Source organism: Paralichthys olivaceus, chromosome 23 (genome assembly GCF_024713975.1).
Source record: "Paralichthys olivaceus isolate ysfri-2021 chromosome 23, ASM2471397v2, whole genome shotgun sequence".
Classification (NCBI taxonomy): domain Eukaryota; kingdom Metazoa; phylum Chordata; class Actinopteri; order Pleuronectiformes; family Paralichthyidae; genus Paralichthys; species Paralichthys olivaceus.
In genome coordinates, this window is record NC_091115.1 from 9475762 (window position 1) to 9495264 (window position 19503).

The 19503-nt window shown below is 40.4% G+C and overlaps 2 protein-coding genes across 5 annotated transcripts in view; one reads left to right on the top strand and one right to left on the bottom strand.

Moving 5' to 3' along the window:
- Nucleotides 1-29: 29 nt before the first annotated feature.
- LOC109632879 (aldo-keto reductase family 1 member B1-like) overlaps nt 30-19503 on the bottom strand; it is a 110296-nt gene continuing 90822 nt past the window's right edge. For both annotated transcript variants that reach the window (XM_069520256.1, XM_069520257.1), the window contains 11 exons: nt 15529-15676; nt 4902-5080; nt 3597-3764; nt 3378-3494; nt 3186-3263; nt 2537-2659; nt 1546-1652; nt 1281-1362; nt 974-1057; nt 787-869; nt 30-685 (listed from right to left, as the gene is read on the bottom strand). In XM_069520256.1, the coding sequence (XP_069376357.1) occupies nt 643-685; nt 787-869; nt 974-1057; nt 1281-1362; nt 1546-1652; nt 2537-2659; nt 3186-3263; nt 3378-3494; nt 3597-3764; nt 4902-4967 (951 nt within the window). In that variant the 5' untranslated portion in view covers nt 4968-5080; nt 15529-15676 and the 3' untranslated portion in view covers nt 30-642. The remainder of the gene's footprint in view (nt 686-786; nt 870-973; nt 1058-1280; nt 1363-1545; nt 1653-2536; nt 2660-3185; nt 3264-3377; nt 3495-3596; nt 3765-4901; nt 5081-15528; nt 15677-19503) is intronic.
- Nucleotides 9584-19503, top strand: part of tfec (transcription factor EC) — a 41320-nt gene continuing 31400 nt past the window's right edge. For 2 of the 3 annotated variants that reach the window (XM_069520245.1, XM_069520247.1), the window contains exons 1-2: nt 9614-9862; nt 16600-16835. In XM_069520245.1, coding sequence (XP_069376346.1) covers nt 16617-16835 — 219 coding nt within the window. In that variant the 5' untranslated portion in view covers nt 9614-9862; nt 16600-16616. Of the gene's footprint in view, nt 9863-16599; nt 16836-19503 lie in introns of all 3 variants that reach the window. The other variant, XM_069520246.1, reaches the window with a different exon arrangement.

The following is a 19503-nucleotide window of genomic DNA, read 5'->3' on the forward strand; positions in this document are numbered from 1 at the left end:
GAATCTGAAAGAAAACTTTCACCAACTTGTTTTATATTTCTGCTGCAGGACTTTATTTGAAAAAATAAAACAGCTGACAGGGGAAGTGAGAGTGGTTATTTCAAAACAGGGTCAATACACATGGTAACAAAGTGCCACACATGACTCGGACAACAGGGGGAAGTACTTTTGTTATCCACGTTTCGGGAAATCACTTACTCTTTTATCACTTTAAGAATATAACATGTACTGTCTACGCACCCATATATTCGTTCTTTAGTAAGAAGTTAAAATGCTTCACTGATGACAAACGAAAAACAGTTGAACTGATGATAAACTTAGACAAAACACTGTAACTTCCTATTTACAGAAGACAAACTAGAGTTTTAAAGAAAAATGCAGATTAGCTGTACCGCTAACTCTGGCTCTACAAAAAACAACAGAAAAAATAAACGGTTAACTCACATTGTAGGAGTGCAAACATCTTGAGGATAAATTTGTTTTTGGAGAATGGAGACAAGACCAATGATCAAATAAAGTTTTTGTTTCTTGAAACATGTGACATGAAAATAAAAATCTAGTCTGTCAAGGCCGAAGTGACAAGAACCAAATCCCAGCTTTTCACTGCAAACCTGCATTTCTAACAAACCAGCATGTTTCTTTTCAGAATTCAGCATTGAAGGGAAAGTCCTTGTGGTTGGTGCCCCTGTGGAAAAAAAGAGGGAAATAAATTATCCAGAAAATGACAACATTTTGATGTTTATTATCTTTCTGGTCAGAATACACAGAATGTCCAGACAATCTCACCACTGCATGGGACAAGCCCTCCAGTTCCTGTTGAAGCCCGATATAGTTTTCATTTCCTCCTCGCTCAGTTCAAAGTCGAAAACCTGAAACGATTTAAACCAAGGTTTTCATGCACGGGCCAACAGTCAGCAGGTAGTGAAGCTCAGCTAATCCCAGAAAATATTTCAACAATCTCTCTGCTAATTACTTGGAAATTCTCCTGAATGCGCTGAGGCGTGACAGACTTGGGGATCGCGATCACGTTCCTCTGGACGTGAAAGCGGATCAGGACCTGATCGGGGGGAAGGAGAGAGGGTATGAACACGTGAATGTGATCATAGGTCTGTGAGTGTCATAACAGTCCTTCATGGTATTTAAATCAACAACACTTCTTCTTGCATCCTTGTTAATGCTTACTATGGACACTGAGAATAAAAGTCAGATTATTGATGAGAATCCTACTTCACAACAAATGGAACTGGTTTGGGTTTTTTAAGTCTACTCATGATTTGTACCTGAGCTGTGCTCTTCTTGTACTTTTCTGCAATGGCCTTCAGGACGGGGTTCTCCAGAAGTGGTGGGTCATCTGCTGAAGCCCTGTAATTTGACAAATGAAGATATCAATTTTATTCAAAGCTAAACTGTTGTCAAACTGGTCTAAAAATGTTACAATAGGTTTTTATATTGGCAGAAGGTGGCAAATAAAAACAAATGAATATAAATAAAATAGGGAAGTGTCATGATGTAAAAAATTACTTTTACACTTAAACATTAACTGACCAGGATCTGTCAGGGGAGCCCAGCGGACTGTACGCTGTCACTGAGATGCCCTGAGAGTGGCAGTAGCTGATCAGCTTCTCCTGGGTCAGGTATGGGTGGCACTCCACCTAGTGGATCAAACACACACAGCTCTTAAGAAGCAGTACAGAAACAAGGAAGTGATGCCTAATCCACAGTCAGAATAAGAATAACAACAATATCCACTTCATATACTTTATTGCATTATATTGTATTCCTGAAGGCAGCAGGGACTGGGAAAGTATAAAAACATAACAAAATTAAAAACTAGATGAGCTTCAAAACCCCTTAAAATGGATTTCCCACTCACATAACTTTGAGTATGGACAGTATTTAATGAATAGTATTTACTATCAACCAAGTTATATACTGTTACACCGAGTTGATTATAATCCCCTGCTACTCGTCAATACATTTGAATGCCGTGTCAGTCATGAAAAAAATGTAAGGAAATTTTTCTCTGAGTTTGACTTTCATATACATAGAACGCAGCAGGAGACTGTCCAAGTCAGAAGTGTTCACAAAAACAGGAAAATCTCTGCTGCAGTGCAGTATCTTTCTGAATGAATATTTGGTTTGTACCGTGACAAGGAGGATAATGCTGCTGTAACCTAATAAACAACACAACTAGACAAAACAGGAGATTTATGTTGAACAAAGGGTTTGAGAAACAGCAAGGAAGGTAAGGTCACATCAGCTAATTGGTCTGGCCTGAGGCAACTCTGCTGTGGCCTTTTAAGAACTAACAAGACATTTGTTTCTCTGACCTGACGTCAGGGGACGGATAATGCCATTATGGCCTCTTGCCCTTTACGAACAGCGATCTTGAAAGGCATCTGTTTTCTTGCTTGTCAGTAGCCAGGACTCAAACATGTCAGTTCTAAAAGAGGCTGCGTATGTCGGCTGTTTCTATAGTTACCAGAACAAATGGTGTTATCTAGCACTGATGTCACTGTGAGGTCCTTTCGTGTACCTGGTTGTTGGCAGGCTTGTATTTGAGGCCGGGCTTGTTGAGAATGGCTTCAATCTGCTGCTTGTTGAAGTTGGAGACACCGATGGCTTTGACCAAACCAGCGTCAACCAGCTCCTCCATCCCCTGAGACAAACAACCATAAAGAAGTTATGTTTACCCAAACTTAACATTTTGCAACTGTGGTCTACGAAAAACAATATCAGCTCTGTAGATGTCATCCAAACTTCTTAAAAATGTCATAGCTATAATTCACTTTGACTCTGATGCTATGGTGAACATCTCACTGGTGTCAGACATATATATAAATAAACTGTGTATAAAGATGGATGACGCATCTCACAAGTTTAGATTACATCAGGAGATGAGATCTTTAGAGAATGAAATCTATATTATTAATCTTTACATGGTACAGACAAAACTTTTCATGCACAATTTCAGGCTGCAAATGTGTGCTTGTGTACTTAGTTGTATATCCTCATTACTTTCACAGGGTAAAAAGATTTGTTCAGTTTTGAAACTAAAATATAAAAGTTAAAGATGAGATTAAAGATGTTTTTCTTTTCTTTTGCCGATCAAGAAGAATAACGGCTGTAAGGAGTGCCAATCAGGTTTTTATCTGATTGAGTGTGTGTTTCTGATTAACTCTCACCTCCCAAGTCTCCAGGAAGTCTGTGTTGTCACTGATCACTTGTCCTGAGCTGTCCAGAGGAAGATCGTCATTGCCGGGCTGTAGCGTGACAAAAGAATAAAAACACCGAGGATTTCATCAGAAAATGAGCAGGAGGTTTACACCCTTAGATGTGACAGTGACCTTCATACTTCAAAAAGGACATTAAACTACCTTGAAACCCATGGGCCAGTGCACAAGGTAGAGGTCGACGTACTCCAGTTTAAGATCACTGAGGGTTTTCTCACAAGCCTGCCTCACCACGGACTTCTCATGGAAAGTGCACCACAGCTGTGATGTGAAAGGCCGGAGCATGCATGGTCAGGGATGCAGTTTCAAAACCCCGACATATAAATGGATTATTTGAATGTGTTTTATGCATCAACAACTCACTTTGCTAACGATGAAAAGATCCTCTCTCTTCACTACGCCATCCTTGATCATGGCCTGAACACCCTCTCCCACCTCTGCCTCGTTGTGGTAGACGAACGCTGCATCGATGTGCCTGTATCCTGCTTTGATGGCAGCTTTCACTGCTTCTGTCACCTGACCAGGGGCAGACTGAAACAACAGGACTGGTGAGTTCAAAGTAAACATGTATGCAACTTTACAGGCTGGTTACATGGTTTGCATGATTGTGCAACACATGTAACTCCCTTAAGGAACCACAACCTACCACAGTGATGTTTTAATAGTCTATAATATAATCATGTTTGGAACTGTAAATGTGTATTTTTACAATTAAACCAAAGACTCAAACACTGTTTCGTGCAAAAGTAGACATCATACACAGGGGACTTTAATGCAACACAAGGGTGAATGCACTTCAGTTACGTTTAATCACTGGTATTAAGATTAAGGTATAAACTATTACTGATGGTTGCTTTGGATACAATAATTTGGCCGAGACAATGAAAAGTTGAAAAGATATTTTGCATGATTGTGCTGCACATACAGATGGTGACATGCTTGAGATTGGAAAGGGACTCTGTGATTTTGTTTCTCAGCTCAGAACCGGGGCTAATTTAATTGAAGGAGGACATGTTTAGTTTAGACTTGATTCTTGTCCCCGGGCTGATGTGTCCTCTGCACTAGACACAGTTTCATTACCAAACAGCGAATGACAGATGCAGCACCAGGATTAGCTCCACTTCATATTGTGTTTCAGGGCAGATATACACTATAAATTCCCACTGTAGCATGCCTGCATGGTACACTTTACCATCTATAACATTACATACAAACTTCCATCGTTTGTTTTAAACATTTTTGTCCGCTCCAAGCTCCTGTACCGTAACACCAGCTGTAGACGCGCATCAAGCTTCAAAATGTAACAAGCACGTGTGTATGTATATATACGTGTGTATGTATGTATGTGTGTGTATATGTGTATATATATATATATATATATATATATATATATATATATATATATAAACTAATCGCTTATCTATTGTAAAGCAGGAAAAAGACTCGTGATATTTCAAGAAACTTTAGTCATGTTGCAAAAACACATTAAGTTCCAGTCATTGTTAATCACTCTTAAGTTAAAGCTCCACCACTCGTTACGTGTCAAATTGACGACTCATTCGCATTGTTTCTGCTGCGCGTCCAGCTAACTAGCTTACAAGCTAACCAGCGAACGAGATTAACTCATTGAAACCAGTTCGAGCGTTCAATTAAAACATTAATACGCACCTTCCATGTTCCGAGCCCGACTGTGGGCATTCGTGCACCGGTGCTGAGGGTCACTGTCTCGGCCATTTCTCCAGAGGACGAGCAGAGACTGGGAACCCGCGGTCTAGCGCTCAGGACAGCCCATGTAACAGCATCTTGAAGCTTGATGCGCGTCTACAGCTGGTGTTACGGTACAGGAGCTTGGAGAGGACAATAATGTTTAAAACAAACGATGGACGTTTAATGTCACTTATTATGGACGAGTGATAAAGTAGGTGAAGCGAAATTAAAGGTAAATTCAGCTTAATTATGGCGTTCATTACTTCTTCATATTAAATATTACTTCTTGAGAGGTGACACCTCACCCCCACCTTCAGTACTTCAAGTTGCAGGTACTTATACTGAAGCAATCGTGATAAAATAGAGGGAAAGTCAGCTACTTTTTGAATATGACATTCATATCTTGCTCTTATTAAATATTATTTTAAAAATCCTTCAGCGGAAACAGCGGCGACTTTTCATGTCACATTGTAATTATTGTAATTATCTGGTTTAAAAAGTAATGATGCATCTTGAAAATCTGCTTAAAGAATGTAGATCGGTCAATCCCTTAAGAAACTGACTCAGACAACCACCGTGACGTATTATAGTCTATGATACAACCATGTTTTGAACTGTAAATGTGTATTTTCACAATTAAACCAAAGAAACTGGATTTTAAGGTTTAATGGAGTCAGACTGAAACACCAGTAAATCCTAAAAACAAATATGGAGCTTGATCCCACAACACAGTACATGGAGGGACCTATTAACTGTCTTATGTGGATGTAATGTGATGTTACACATATGGACCAATTGTTAATATTGTCTTAAATGTTGTATTAAGGGTTTGGGAATCAATCAATCCAATATATTGTTTACCATATGTTTCGCATAAAAACTTCACTATGATAGTTGCTATGGATCCAATCATTTGGCCAAGACAGTAAAAAGTTGAAAAGACATTTGTATGTCCCTGGCAAAGAAAATGTTAATAGTATGGCTGGTTTAAGGCTGGGTGATGTTTAAAATCTATAACGAATAAATGAGAAAACACATTAATAGTAGAAATGCAGTTATCAAAATGATTAAAGCCAAAAACTTGGTTCCCACTTGTTTGAACAACTGAACTTCAGCAGCCGAAAACATTTTGTTAGTTCTGCCAATGAACCACAAGAGGGCACCATTACCACACTTTCCAGCCTCTTCAAATCTCAGAAATGAGACTCTGAGAAGAAACATAATCACATACATGATCTATTTGACCAGTATTTACAGTGACTTCAATAAAAGATGAATGAATTATTTCACTTGAGCCTCCTAAAATCCACATTCAATATTTTCCTTTCCGTTATTCATAGTGGGAAAAAAAATGCTTTTTGAACAAACACCAAGTCATTGTCCAGCATTTGGTGTGAAATGTAGGGGATTAAATTCCTTTATTTAATTAGTAATTGCTACTTTCCCTCATAACTAATAATTATAAAGGTAACCTTAAACCCCAAGAGACAAGGTTTTCTCAATTTTGTCAAATCAGATAAAACCTCACAGACCTTTAACTGAGCCGTTCAACACTCAGTTAAGAGAGGGAGGGGAAAGCGATGGGAAAAAATAGAAAACACACAAAAGGAGAAAAGTAACTGGAGCCAGCAGCCACTGTGTGTACCTCACAATGGCTCCTGCTAAAGTTTGTGTCTCTTCTGATCTTCTCCCAGCTGGACGTCTGCTTTTCAGGGCCCCGTCTCGCTCTGATCTAACTTCAGACACTGAAGACCCTTTTTTTTTTTTGCCCGCAAACTGTCAAAGTATCCCAGGAATCAAATGCTGTTGCAGGCTGTCATGATCAAAGGCCCGCAGGTAAACCAGACGCAAGACACAGCGACACACAATCGGCATCTTGAAAAAGACAAGAAATGGGGGTGAGGGCATTCCAGAGGATCTTATTTCGTGACTGCTGGTGTAGTTACGAGGTTTCACTGAGCGGCGAGCATCGACGAGAACAAGGGAGAGAGAGAGAGAGACGACCATTTGAAGATACAACAGAGGCCCAGAGAAAAACCATGTGGCACTCAAGGAAACTTCTGGACAAAAAGTGACAGTCTAGCTGAGTGTTCTTCCAGTTTTTCTCAAAGAACTGGAGAATAAAAAGGTGGAAACATGCGACATACAGAGAGGATGATGGTGTGACAAATAAATACATAGATCACAATGAGCTGCTGTCTCCTCTTCCTATTATAATGAACACTCCATCCATTCACAGGCCGCACATCAGACCAGAGCCCTGACCTGTCCCGCCGAGATCAAACACCTCATTTCATTTCACGGCCTCCGCTCTGTTCTCCCCATTTCTCTCCCTCCACCTCTCCTACGCCTTCTTCTTCTCCCTTTCTCGCCAGAGCGCCCCGGGTCACAATCTCCACCCATAAATCTAATGTCGAGTGTCAGCTCCCGCAGAGTTCACTCACACACTCCGCATTCTGCACATTCCGTCTGCTGAACAATAAGAAGATCAGGGAGAGAAATCCCTACGTCATGAGTATAAAGCGTGGATGTTCGTCAAGTGCAGAAAGGGAGGGAAGGAACGCTCGGCTGATTTGAGCCCAGGAGATATCGAGGAAAAACTATTTTTTAAAAACCTACCATAATCCCACCAACATCTGGATTAGGTAGACAGTCTAAATTGATTTAAAGCTAAATTAAGATGTTTATTCATTAGTCTATTGGCAACAGTTATCTGCAGCAACTTTCACTTGATCTAGACTCGAAAATGCTAATATTTGAAAGTTTCGTGATGATACATTTAATATTTGCGGTATTTAGACTGAAATTTCTCCTTTGATTCCAAGAGGACATGCTGCGAATCTTTACCTCTGCCAAAGAGGTGATGTTTTCATTGCCGTTCATCTCTCTTTGTTATTTAGAAGGATTAGATAATCCTGATTTCCCAGGAAATCATACATGGATCTCAATGACAAAAATCCAGCACATTTAAGGAACTAATATCTATGAGTGTGTGAAATTTGGTGCAATTGATTCAATTTAAAGAGACTGTTGGTCCTTGGCGGAGTTATGCGCTCTTCATCTTATCTTATTTCAAGAGAAGCATCACTACATACCCAACAGCAGCCAACACTGATGGAAAACCCATCTAATTTAGTGCAACAGAGGACAGTGGCTTGGGTGTTGGTGCGTCAATGGCCTCATAGAGTGAGAAATTGTGTTTAGGACTTTGCTTGTGCGAACAAGAGAAGCCAAGAGAAGCTGCTGCTGCCTCGACCAGAATAGTTCAGACAATTTATTAAGTTAATGTCAGGGAATGTAGTGTATTTGTGAAAGGGCCTCTGTGCTACCTTAACCCTATAGCCTTCCTAACGTTCCCATTCCAATCCCAGAAGTGTTTATTCTGTCTTGGTGACGGTGTTACCTTTAAAGCTTCAGTGTGTAGAACTTAGTGACATCTAGTAGTGAAGTTGCATGTTGCAGCTGAATACCCCTCACCTCACCCACCTCACCCACCTCACCCACCTCACTAGTGAAATCATCACCAGAGTTATTTTTCAATTTGTGCCAATAGATTCTTTTCTCCTAAATCTTACACACTGAACCTTTAAATATCTTTAGGTTTTTTTCTACTGATGGGTTTTGTACAGGAATGCCTTTTCCTCGAGGGGTCGATAGAGTTTACCATTTCTGTTGGTGGTAGGAATGATGAACAATGAGAGGGGATTTCTCAGTTAGCTGTGAATATATAAATGTAAACAAATAGTTTCTCATGAACTCACAAATCAAACATATTTCCTGTAAACATGAAAAATAAAGATTTCAGAAATCACACAATGTGCCCATGCCACACACCCTTACACACACACACTCTTGGCCTTGTAGAGGTGTCTCCTCTCTGGCCCCTCAGACACGTTTTTTTTTTTTTGGCTTGATTAACCACTTAGTTCAGTCTCTCAGACACGAGATTGCAGGGAAAGAGAAAGTAATGAAGTGCTTTTGAATTTGCATTCCTGAGAGCCTTCGCAGACGCCTTGATTTCGTCCGGCTTTCGCTGTTTGTTCACTGTCGAGAGATGTCTGCTATTTTAACGGTAACGCGCGGCGAGTGTCCATCCAGCCTCCTCCATATTGCTCCCTCATCAACCTAACTGCCGCGAATAAACACAATCAACGCGCGTGTGAAGGGGAATTCGGAGGCTTGTTCATCATTGTCATTATGCAGATTGCGGCGTGACCGTGGATGCAGCCCCAGAGCCCCTTTTCCCTCTGCAACAAAAAATGTCACCGTTCCATAAAGCTGACCAAAAACACTTGTGAGTGTGTGTATTTTGTTCTTGCAATTTTGAGCAGCACTGATCAGGTGCGGACAAACTGTCTCAAGAATATGAAATTAGCAGCATTCAGTCCACACTTGAAGTCAAGCCTTTATTTTTAGTTTCGACCTTGACAACAACATGAAAGTGTGAATCCTCAGTTATCAGCTGAAGTGTCTTGTAATTTATCAGATAAGTGTCTGGATTTTTCTTGAGGATGTCCAGGAAAAAAATTCAAAAATTATATACAACAGACTGTATTTCAAGGCTAAAGCTTATTTGTTCTTAACATTTAAAAACAAATCTAAACATTTAAATCTTTTTTATAAGCCCACAAATGATGCAACACGATGACTTGCAAGAATCTGTGAATATGTCCGTTTTGGTTATAGGGTCATGCAATTGGCACGAAAGCTTCCCTTTGCACCCCGCTCCTGCAGGGAGAGAAAGAGGAAACACAATTTGCTTTAAATCTGGGGGCCTTTCACTACAGCCTGTGCTTCAAGGAATGATTGAGCATCAGGAGGAGCGAGCAAGTTCATTTTAATATTGGACTTTGAAGCAGATAACCAGACTTTTACTTTGCATGTAACAAGTGGACCTGACGTCTTTAACCTCCAATCTACAGGTAATTGAGAATTTGAGATTTATTCTTTATCTGTCAAATACAATGACAATTTGTGCTGCAATTTAAGGTGTGCTATAATGTGACTATAATTGCTGCTCTTTATAATGAGGGGTAAAGGTGCCCTTCACCACACTTCTCCACATACAACATCCTGTCTCCACAGGAAGTACATAACTGCTAGGTTGGGATGTTTTAGGATGAAAGAACAGTTTTCTACATATATATGAATATATTACAAAATATATATATATATTTTTTTTTCTCAGCAGAATTGTAAGGTGAACATTATTGCAACAGGTCATACCTGCATTGTGCATTGCAGTGTTTTCTACCTGTCGTTAAATATTTTATATTTGCAAAAGCAAAGAAAATACTTTTCTTCGTGTGGGACACAATCTATATTTATGGATATAGAGACTTTGGACAAACACCTGTCATTTAGTGATATATATGTTTTAATTTTTCTTTTTCTTTTCCAACATGTTTGTGATATATAGTTTTTACAATCAATGCCATAACAGTTTGCTAAGTTTATGCATGTTTATAAAATGCACTTCAATGAAAAGTCTTTGCATTTTGCTGCTCTCTAACTGCATATCATTTTGTTACATTTGTAATATAATTCCACGCTGCATTAGGTGTCACTTGGCTGCACACATCTCTTCCTGGAGTGGACACGCTGTGTTTGTGTTTGTTTGAGATATCAGAATGACACAGCAGGAAAAAATCTTCAGAGTTCCCCATGGGACACTTCCTCATTTTGAGTCACCTGATATTATTTATAAAATACTAAGGAAAAAAAACAACAACCCTGTGAACTTCTCCAATCTTGCAAAACGGGAGAGCGGAGCGTGTGCAGGTTCAGGGATGGGGACGGGGAGGGGTGCAAACCGTGTGGACAGAATGAGCTACAGGGGTGGACGTGTGTAATGGACGATGAGTCACAGCCATGATGACTAAGACATATATTTTTTTCTGTGCCATGTCGATGGTTGTATATTGAGATGGGGTGCAAAACTTGGTGCAGTGTGCAGCATTAAGGTTTGTGCACAGGGCACTTCAAGAGTTTTGCAATGGTGAGAGATCATTCTCGTGTGAGTCATGGCTCAACAGGATGTCTTTAAAATCAGATGACACACACATGCACACACTCATGCACACACTCATGCGCACACACATGCACACACACATGCACACACACAGCAGTTGAATGGGTACATATAACACCATCTTGTGGCCAATCTGGAAATGACAACTTACAGTTCCAAAGTGCATTATTTATTTATTTATTTATTTATTTATGTTACTTCATAATAATAATAGTAATAATTATAATATACAATATATATATATATATATATATTGTATATTTAGCATTCCCCCTCCCCACAGTCTGACAGAGAGGTGTGTGTAAGACGCATTGGGCAGGAAGAAGAATGTAAACACTGTCTGCTCCGAGGCCTGACTTCAAAGTCAGACGGTGGTAACCTCCTCTCAGCAGTGGCGTGCACCCTTGACCAAGGAAGAGAGAAAAGTGAATGTTCATCCACGGTTCGATGGCCTCTTCCTGAAAACTGCTCTTTGAAGTCACAGAGTAGATCTGATGGACTTGTGAAGTAGACGCATATAGACTCTGTTATATAGAAACTGTCTCCTTTTGACAACGCACAAAAAACACGTTGCACTTGTTTCCCCAACATTTCAAACCGACGACAAAAGCTCCTCTGTGCCTGGTTTCCTTTGTACCGACTGGTTTTCAACAACGCCCCCAAAAAGATAAATGACAGAGAGAAATATAGTAGATGAAAAAAGATAGACAGATGAAAGATACATCGAAAAATTATAGATGATCAATGAGAAGATAGAGAGATGATGATAGATGAAAGAAAAAACAAACTTCATTAAAGTAAAATTGCTTAAGCAGATATCTGGTGATACTGTAAATGTCATATTAATACAATTATTTACTTTGTGGTTGATAAAATATTTATACCCGCCTTCATCACAAGCATCAGCAAACTATAAGAATCAAGCTGCAGGTTTGTCCTGTTAGCATCTACATTAATTATTATTATAAAGATTCAAATAATATACTTTTGTGCATATTTATTTATGTAAAAAAATAAATAGCAGCTGATATTTACAAAAAGTATACTCTCAAATCTTGATGTCTGTCTTAAAAATCCTGTCTAAGTCAGGCTCTACCATATGCTATTTTCTAATATGATCCGAAACCGGTCCAGAGGAACCGACAGCAACGTACAGTGCGAGCGGTCAGGTCGGGTCAGACGATCGGACCGAACAGTGTGAGCACGTAAACCGCCTTTTCATCGCAGACAATTTGGTCGCACAGTGTGAGGTCGTGTTTAACAACATTTGTAAAGTCGCACAGTGTCCAGCTTCAGTGATGACCTCAGCTCCTCACACACACGCACACACACACACACACTGAATACTCTGGGATAATGACCTTGTGTGAGGGGTGTCAGGTGTTCGGAGGAGACTTGTGGTGTGATCGGGGATAGAGACTGGATCTCCTGTGTGTCTCCTGTGTGTCTGAGCTCTTCATCATTATCTTGGCTCACTGACTCATGTCTTGAGCACAGGCAGCAAAAAGCTCTCGCGGCGGCCTTGTTCCCGACGCGCCGGGGAGCGCCAGGAGGGACAATGAGAGAGAATTAGCGGTGAAGAAAGTAAAAAGGGCAAATAAATAGGTGCTTCAATACATGACGGCCCAGCAACAAAGTCCACTGTGGGTGAGAGGGAGAGCGAGAGGCAGAAGAGAAAGAAGAGGAGAGAGAGAGGCCCTGATGAAAATAAATAGTGGAGCTCACAGGGAGGCAGGGTTGAGCGGATTGGAGGTGATGATGAGTGGAGAGCTGTACAAAGTGGTACATCTATGGGAGAGGTTTTAATGAGGCGAATGTCAGTGTGTGTGTGTGTGTGTGTTACTGTGTGTGTGTGTGTGTGTGTGTTTTCTCATCTGTGACACAGACACTCTGAAAGTCCTCACCAATGATACCTCAACTTCCTGTCTCCATGTGGGTGGCAGACAGACACACACACACACACACACACACACACACACACACACACACACACACACACACACACACATGTACAGACAGACACAGACACACAAAGACAGACAGACACACACACGGAAGGATGGACAGATGGATACACACATAGACGGAGGGACAGGCAAACACAAGTGCACGCACACACACATTGATAGACAGACAAACTCACCAAGATAGACACAGATACACAAAGACAGACACACACACACACACCAATAGACAGAAATGTACAGACAGTATCACAGACATACATAAACAGACAGATACAGACAAACAGTCACATACAGAAACACACACAGACAGACACACACACACAGACAGGCAGGCAAATGTGGTCTGAGTGCGTTCACACCTGTTTTTAGTTTTGTCCACTTGAGATGGGATCAGAAAAACCACATGATGATACAGGTGTGTACGGGGCTGAAGACCCCGGGATCGGGCCTGAAGCAGTGCAGCACTGTTGCCCTGTGTCTCTCAGGAACAACAAGGCTTTGTGTGTATGTGTAAACCCGATTGCCAGAGCAGCGGGAGGCCTTTAGTGAACTGTCAGCTCTCAGTTGGAATAAAAGGGGGTCAAACGGGGGGGAGCCTTGTTAAACAACCAGGAGATCATAAGGTGCCGGTCCCATGAGCTCAGGTCTTCACAATAGTGTTAACGGGGCCTTTCAGCAGACAATCAATAATGAGTCACATTGGTCAAGGTAAGCTCATTAAGGAGAGGACAACAGAGAACCAGCTACCAAACTGATTTACATGAAACCACATGTGGACATTGCTGTGTATTACAGGGATGGTGCAGGTTTTTATACCTTAATGAAAGATCTACGTTAAGTGCAACACACATGAAGGAGTACCAGAAATATTATGCATACAGCAAACCAGTGAGACAGACGTGGCGCTTAACGTAAAAAGAGCTTAAAGTAGCTTAAAGTAAAAAGACTAATGTAGAAATATACAGTTACTGTGCTATTTGAATGCTGTGCCATTAAAAATAATGTTGAATTTTGATAAAAAAATCAGAGTAATTCCAGTGTTAAAAACTTTAATTTTGGTAACTTAAGTTAAGACGTTCAAATTCCATCGCCACAAAGGATTTGAATTGGCTAAATGACATTTGGAAGGCAGCTGCCTCTTCCACTGCTGCCAACAGTGGATTAACATTCCTCACTTATAACACTTTCACACACAATCCCCTGTGTACGACGTGAGATAATGAACACAGGTTCAGGTTGCCATCTGCTTAACTGTTCACACCAGACAGAAAACTCCAGTAAACCAAGGCAAACTGAAATGTTTTACACTGGAGATGATAAATAATACGTAGTTAAACCTGTAGTTATTATAAAAGCCTGTGATTGTTGTCCAGACTGAGGTTGTTTTCCACAAGCCAGTCATGTCAGATACTGTAAGTTTGCTCCTCTCCATGGACAGTGGTCTCATTATTCCAATCAAAGACAATTAGGTCAAGATGTATTACGTCTCCCACACACTAAAAAAACTTAATATCATTACAATTAAAGCTAAAAAAAAGAAAATCAGCAACAATAATCACATTCAGCTTCCAGCCGCTATAATCAGACAGATTAATGTCTGAATTGATGCATTTCATAAAAGATAATTTTGAAGTAAATATTGCAGTTAAAGATATAATCATCATAAATGTCTAAAAAAGGACAAGACCTGATGTACTTGCTTTATATACAACATTTCCAACAATGTTCAAACCCAGAGAAATCCAAAATTTTATATCGGGACGTTTCATTTGGGCCTTTTAATTGCATCATATTGAAAAAGGAAAAACACACTGCAAGCAAGTTTTCCCTTCCACTGTCTATACTGTAACACATAATGTGAGTAAAGTGATTAAATGTCATGTGAATAAAACTTAGGTTACATCATGTTTCACTGACAATGGTGCTGACAACAACAACTCCCAGGATACCACGATGGTCTTTTTTTAATTGAAAGACCCCTATTGGTTGAGTGACTTTCCCATAAAATACTACTTGTGTGTTTAGCCAGTCAATTGTTGTTTAAGTAAGATGCCTTGCTCATGGGCTGACAGAGAAGCTCACAAATACCAAGACAAAGACTCGGGGTAAACCCAAACAAACAATCCAGTTGTTCCAATTGACAATTCTTGCAGGAATGCAGCTAGGTGGACAAAACCCTGTCTCTATATTGACAACCCCCCTTTTTCCTTTTTTTTTGTCATGACCGGCCCACGTCCTTTACGCATTTTTACACAGGGGCCTGGCGAATTCTGCAGCGGAGGAATTCTGCACTGTTGGTGACAGAACAAAGGCAATTAAACACTGTTTGCACCATGCTTGGACAGCCTGGCAGCCATATATGCCTTACCAATTAACCTCACACATAGGGGAAGGATGAAAAAAGAAGAGAGAGGGGCAGAAACTAAGACGCAGAGATTATAATCACACGCGTTCTCTTTTTATACCTACCTTCTTTTCATGTTCAACCACTTCTGCGTGTCCTATTTCACATGTACTCTCCATTAGTACACCGGTGACAGTGACAGCTAATTTGCACTCAAGTATTGTAACTTAGATATGAAGTACTTACTTTCATACTTGTGTCCTTGGCTTCCCCTGGGACCATCGGCTACTGATGACTTCTCGCCATCTAATGCAGTTCCAGGCAACTTTCTTCTGGAAATTGGTTAATTTCTTTTCCCCAAGTTCTCCAACTTGACAGCAGACAGCGAGGCTACCTAGAAGAAAGTAAAATAAAAGAATTAATGGTACACTCAGTGTAGTTACTATTCTTCTTTGGTTATCCATGTATGGTAAATATGCCAGTAATGCCAGAGATTGTCTGGATTCACAACAGGGAATGATCTTGAGCACTCAGGTGATGAAGAGCATCTGGATAGAGCGTGCAGGAGGCAGGACATATTGTATTTCGACAACGATGTTGGTCATTATCATCAACATTTTCTTTGTTGTCTTCTAGGTGTATGACACCACTTTTTCATCCAATGATATTTGTATTCTTTTTTTTCCAGTTATGCATCTGTTGGTGTTAGAAATGTTGTCAACACGCCCACTCGCTCCCTGTGAATTCTCTATGAACAATAACCTGTTGTATTCTAATCAGACATTCTCCAGACTTTTTACCAGTGTGCTGGCAGGTAGAGAAAGTCCAAAACAACTCAGGCTTTTGCGTTTTCACATACAGCCCCTCTGGATATTTTCTGGAGCATGTCCGGGGTTCAGTGCATGTCTGAGAGCAGCTTTAGAGGCAGAGGAAAAGGATTCTGCCACACATGGTCAGGGATCATTTGCAAGTAACGTTGACCACCCTGTGATATGTACTGCTGTGGTTTTAGATTTTCTATGTTCCTGATGTTTCAGCATAGAAACTGGTCAGCTACCAAGAGCAGCAACCAGAAAAACCATGGCAACCGTTGCAACACAATGTGGGACACAGTTTTTACTAATGAATACCCAAGCAAACACACACAAACACATCCTGCCATGCAACTCCCTCCTGCCCTCTCCTTTCAGTCTCCTTAATCAGTTATCCACTGAGAAATTAAATAGTAAATCTTAATTTAATAAAGATAATATAACAATTTAATTACATAATTGGTTAACTAACTTACTAATTGTTATTTCCATTTTTTGTCTACAGTTTTGAGTTGTAAGAAAATGTTCCACTCGTGCTCCAGCCCAAACGACCAGTGGGTGAATCAAAGAGATGACGGACAGCGTTTGTACAACTCAGGACCATATCCACATATCTGGCCTCAGTTCTGGGACCCTCATCCTGGCAGTGCTGTTCGTCAATCTCCGACCCAGTATGCCTATGGTGGAGGCTACACGAGACCACAATCCGCTGCTTGGCATCAATCTCAAAACACATGGAAGGTAGGTATAGACACAGGAGACTATCATGGTAACACCTCATCAGACTGCTGGTCTATAAATAAGAATCAAATATTCGTGGCTCAATCATCAACCAGCAAAACAGGGTCTACAGTCATGCAGCTCTGCATTGACACAGCATTTCATTTGGCTAAATGCTAAAACGCGCACGCTGACATGCTTACAATCACAATATTGACATTAGCGTGAATGTTAATACTTAGTGCATTACATTTTCCCTACCTTAAAATGTGTGTTTGCATGCTTACATTGGCAAGAACAACCACAAAGCACAGCTGATGCTAAAGATTGTTTATAGATATTTACTCATAAATTCACAAGTTGTCACAGTTCATCCTCAGGGCAACATGAATGGCATCAATTTTTCAATATACATGGAAATCTGTCCAACAGTCGTTGAGACAGTCCACTGAAATTCAGAAAATATTGACATCATGGTGGGAAAGCCAAGGGGGGGTCAAATGGCCATGGCTAAAAATCTACATATATAACAGGAACATTTGATTTCCAGTGACATGTTAATTTATTTTCATCTATTTACTCAAATTATATATGAAAAAAAATGGGCATTTCAGATATTTTGTTTCAGGCATTGGCGTAAATAATTCACCAAGAAAGGTCTCCATCTGTGTTATATTCTTATATTAGTTTACATTTACATTAATGCTTAAAAAAAGATCATTGAACTCCCTTTGTTCCCCTCAATCTCTTCACATTGCATGTACTGTATATGGCGATCACACAAAGAACTGCAATCACAACATAAACAACTAACACCTCTGGTTTAACAGACACAATGAGTTTTTTTCCCCTTCTTCTTGTCCACATGCATTCCACTAAATGCAAATGGGTCAGCTGTCATAAATATGAAACCCAGTCAGGTCGTAATCCCAGCAGGCTTCCTCAGGTGAACCTCCTCCGATCATCAACATCAATGGCACATTGTGGGCTATTCATCACAGCTTTTAAGAGGCCTTTAAGAAAATGACATTAAACCTACAGGTCTCCAGGTAAAAATCTGGAGAATTGGCCACGGCGTTTACCCAGAGTTTGCCTTTCATGCATGCACAATGCAGTGGGAGGTTCCCTGCACAGGCGCGCTCACAACAGCATCAAATCCTCCGCATTATTCAGGTGAGAGGTGGAGCAGCCGGGTGCAGCAGACTGAGGGGGGAAGTTACGCAATGTGCTGACAGATCACTGAGCCATAGCTGCTGCAATTACTGTATGGCATTCGAGGTAGGCATACCGTTGTATGCACTTGTGCATAGATTGCACAGCTATTGCAGGCCTCATCTGGGATTTTTTTAAATCACATATATTTTCCTGCATTGCTTTGATGCAAAAGTGAGGCTGAATTATGTATGACTGCAATACGTCTGGGCTATTGTGAGAAAAGCCAAATGACTCCCAGATCGGCTATTTCCTTTGGCTTGGGGAAGGGAGCTTCGGGGAGGGGGGATATGAATCAGACTTTTAGAGGAGGAGGAACAGAAAACATCCCTACATTAGATGGATGACTGATAGACTTCAAAGCATTGTTGCAGTATGTTTTTCACTTCTGTAGGAGGCCTTTCATGTGCTAAAGCTGGTCTTGTGTGTGCAGTCAATAAATGCCTTAAGGTACATGCTTCCCCCCTTCAATACAAGAGGAAGAGTGGCTACGTAGATGCAGGTGGAGGCAATGTGAGGAGGGGGTAAATTCCTTCTCCAAATTCTGGCCCTCTTTTTGACCTAGTGTGGCGATAAAAACCAATGGGTGCTTTCACATAGTCCATTTGACTTAGGAACCTTCCTAACTGAGTGAAATGACCCAGAAATATTTCAGCAGCCGCCCTAATAAGAGCTGTTCAAAGGATAAGGAAAGGAGCTTCAATGCTTCCTAACTTATCTCCTTTGGCATGAGCAATCTTTATGAAAGGAAAGGAAAAAATGCCGCCCCATAAGCATTTGCGGCAGCAACATTTAAAGTGACGAAACCTCGTAGTTTCACCTGGACACACCCACAGAAATATGAAAAAACAGAACAGCTGTTTTATTCTCTTGACACGATCCAGAACTGATGCGAATCCTCACGTGATTGTCTAATTTCTTCTCTGTCACATCTGTCCAGTCAGGACTCTAACGAACTTATAGTTCACAGAACCATCATCTCCCTCGAAATGGAATACATACAAAAAAATTTTTTTTTCCATGTATATTCTTCATATTTTAGTTCTGTTAGTTTCATTTATTTTATTAAATTACTTTTGTTGTTATTTCCAGTAGGTGATGATTCAATGTTTCCTCTATATAAACCGAAAAAATATTTTCTCTTGTTTTGAACAGGAAACTTTATTAGAACTGTCAGCACACAACCTAGAGTACCTTAGATTTTTTTCGTATCTTCTGTGATAAATAAAGTTGTTTTTGAAGAAACAAGAAAGAAAGTGTAACTGGAATCTGATTTTCTCCACACTGGGGTTCTCCTTTCTTAACTCCTTACTGCTTCCCCTTCACGTCTTTCCTTGACCTTGTGACGTATATACCATCAGGGTCAAGGAACAGCGGATAGGAAAGGAGATTATTTGACTTTCTGAATGCATCCAGTGTTTCAAGATGCTGAAATGGTCAGCTTTCTGTGGAGACTCAGAGGAAAAGGTGATTCTAG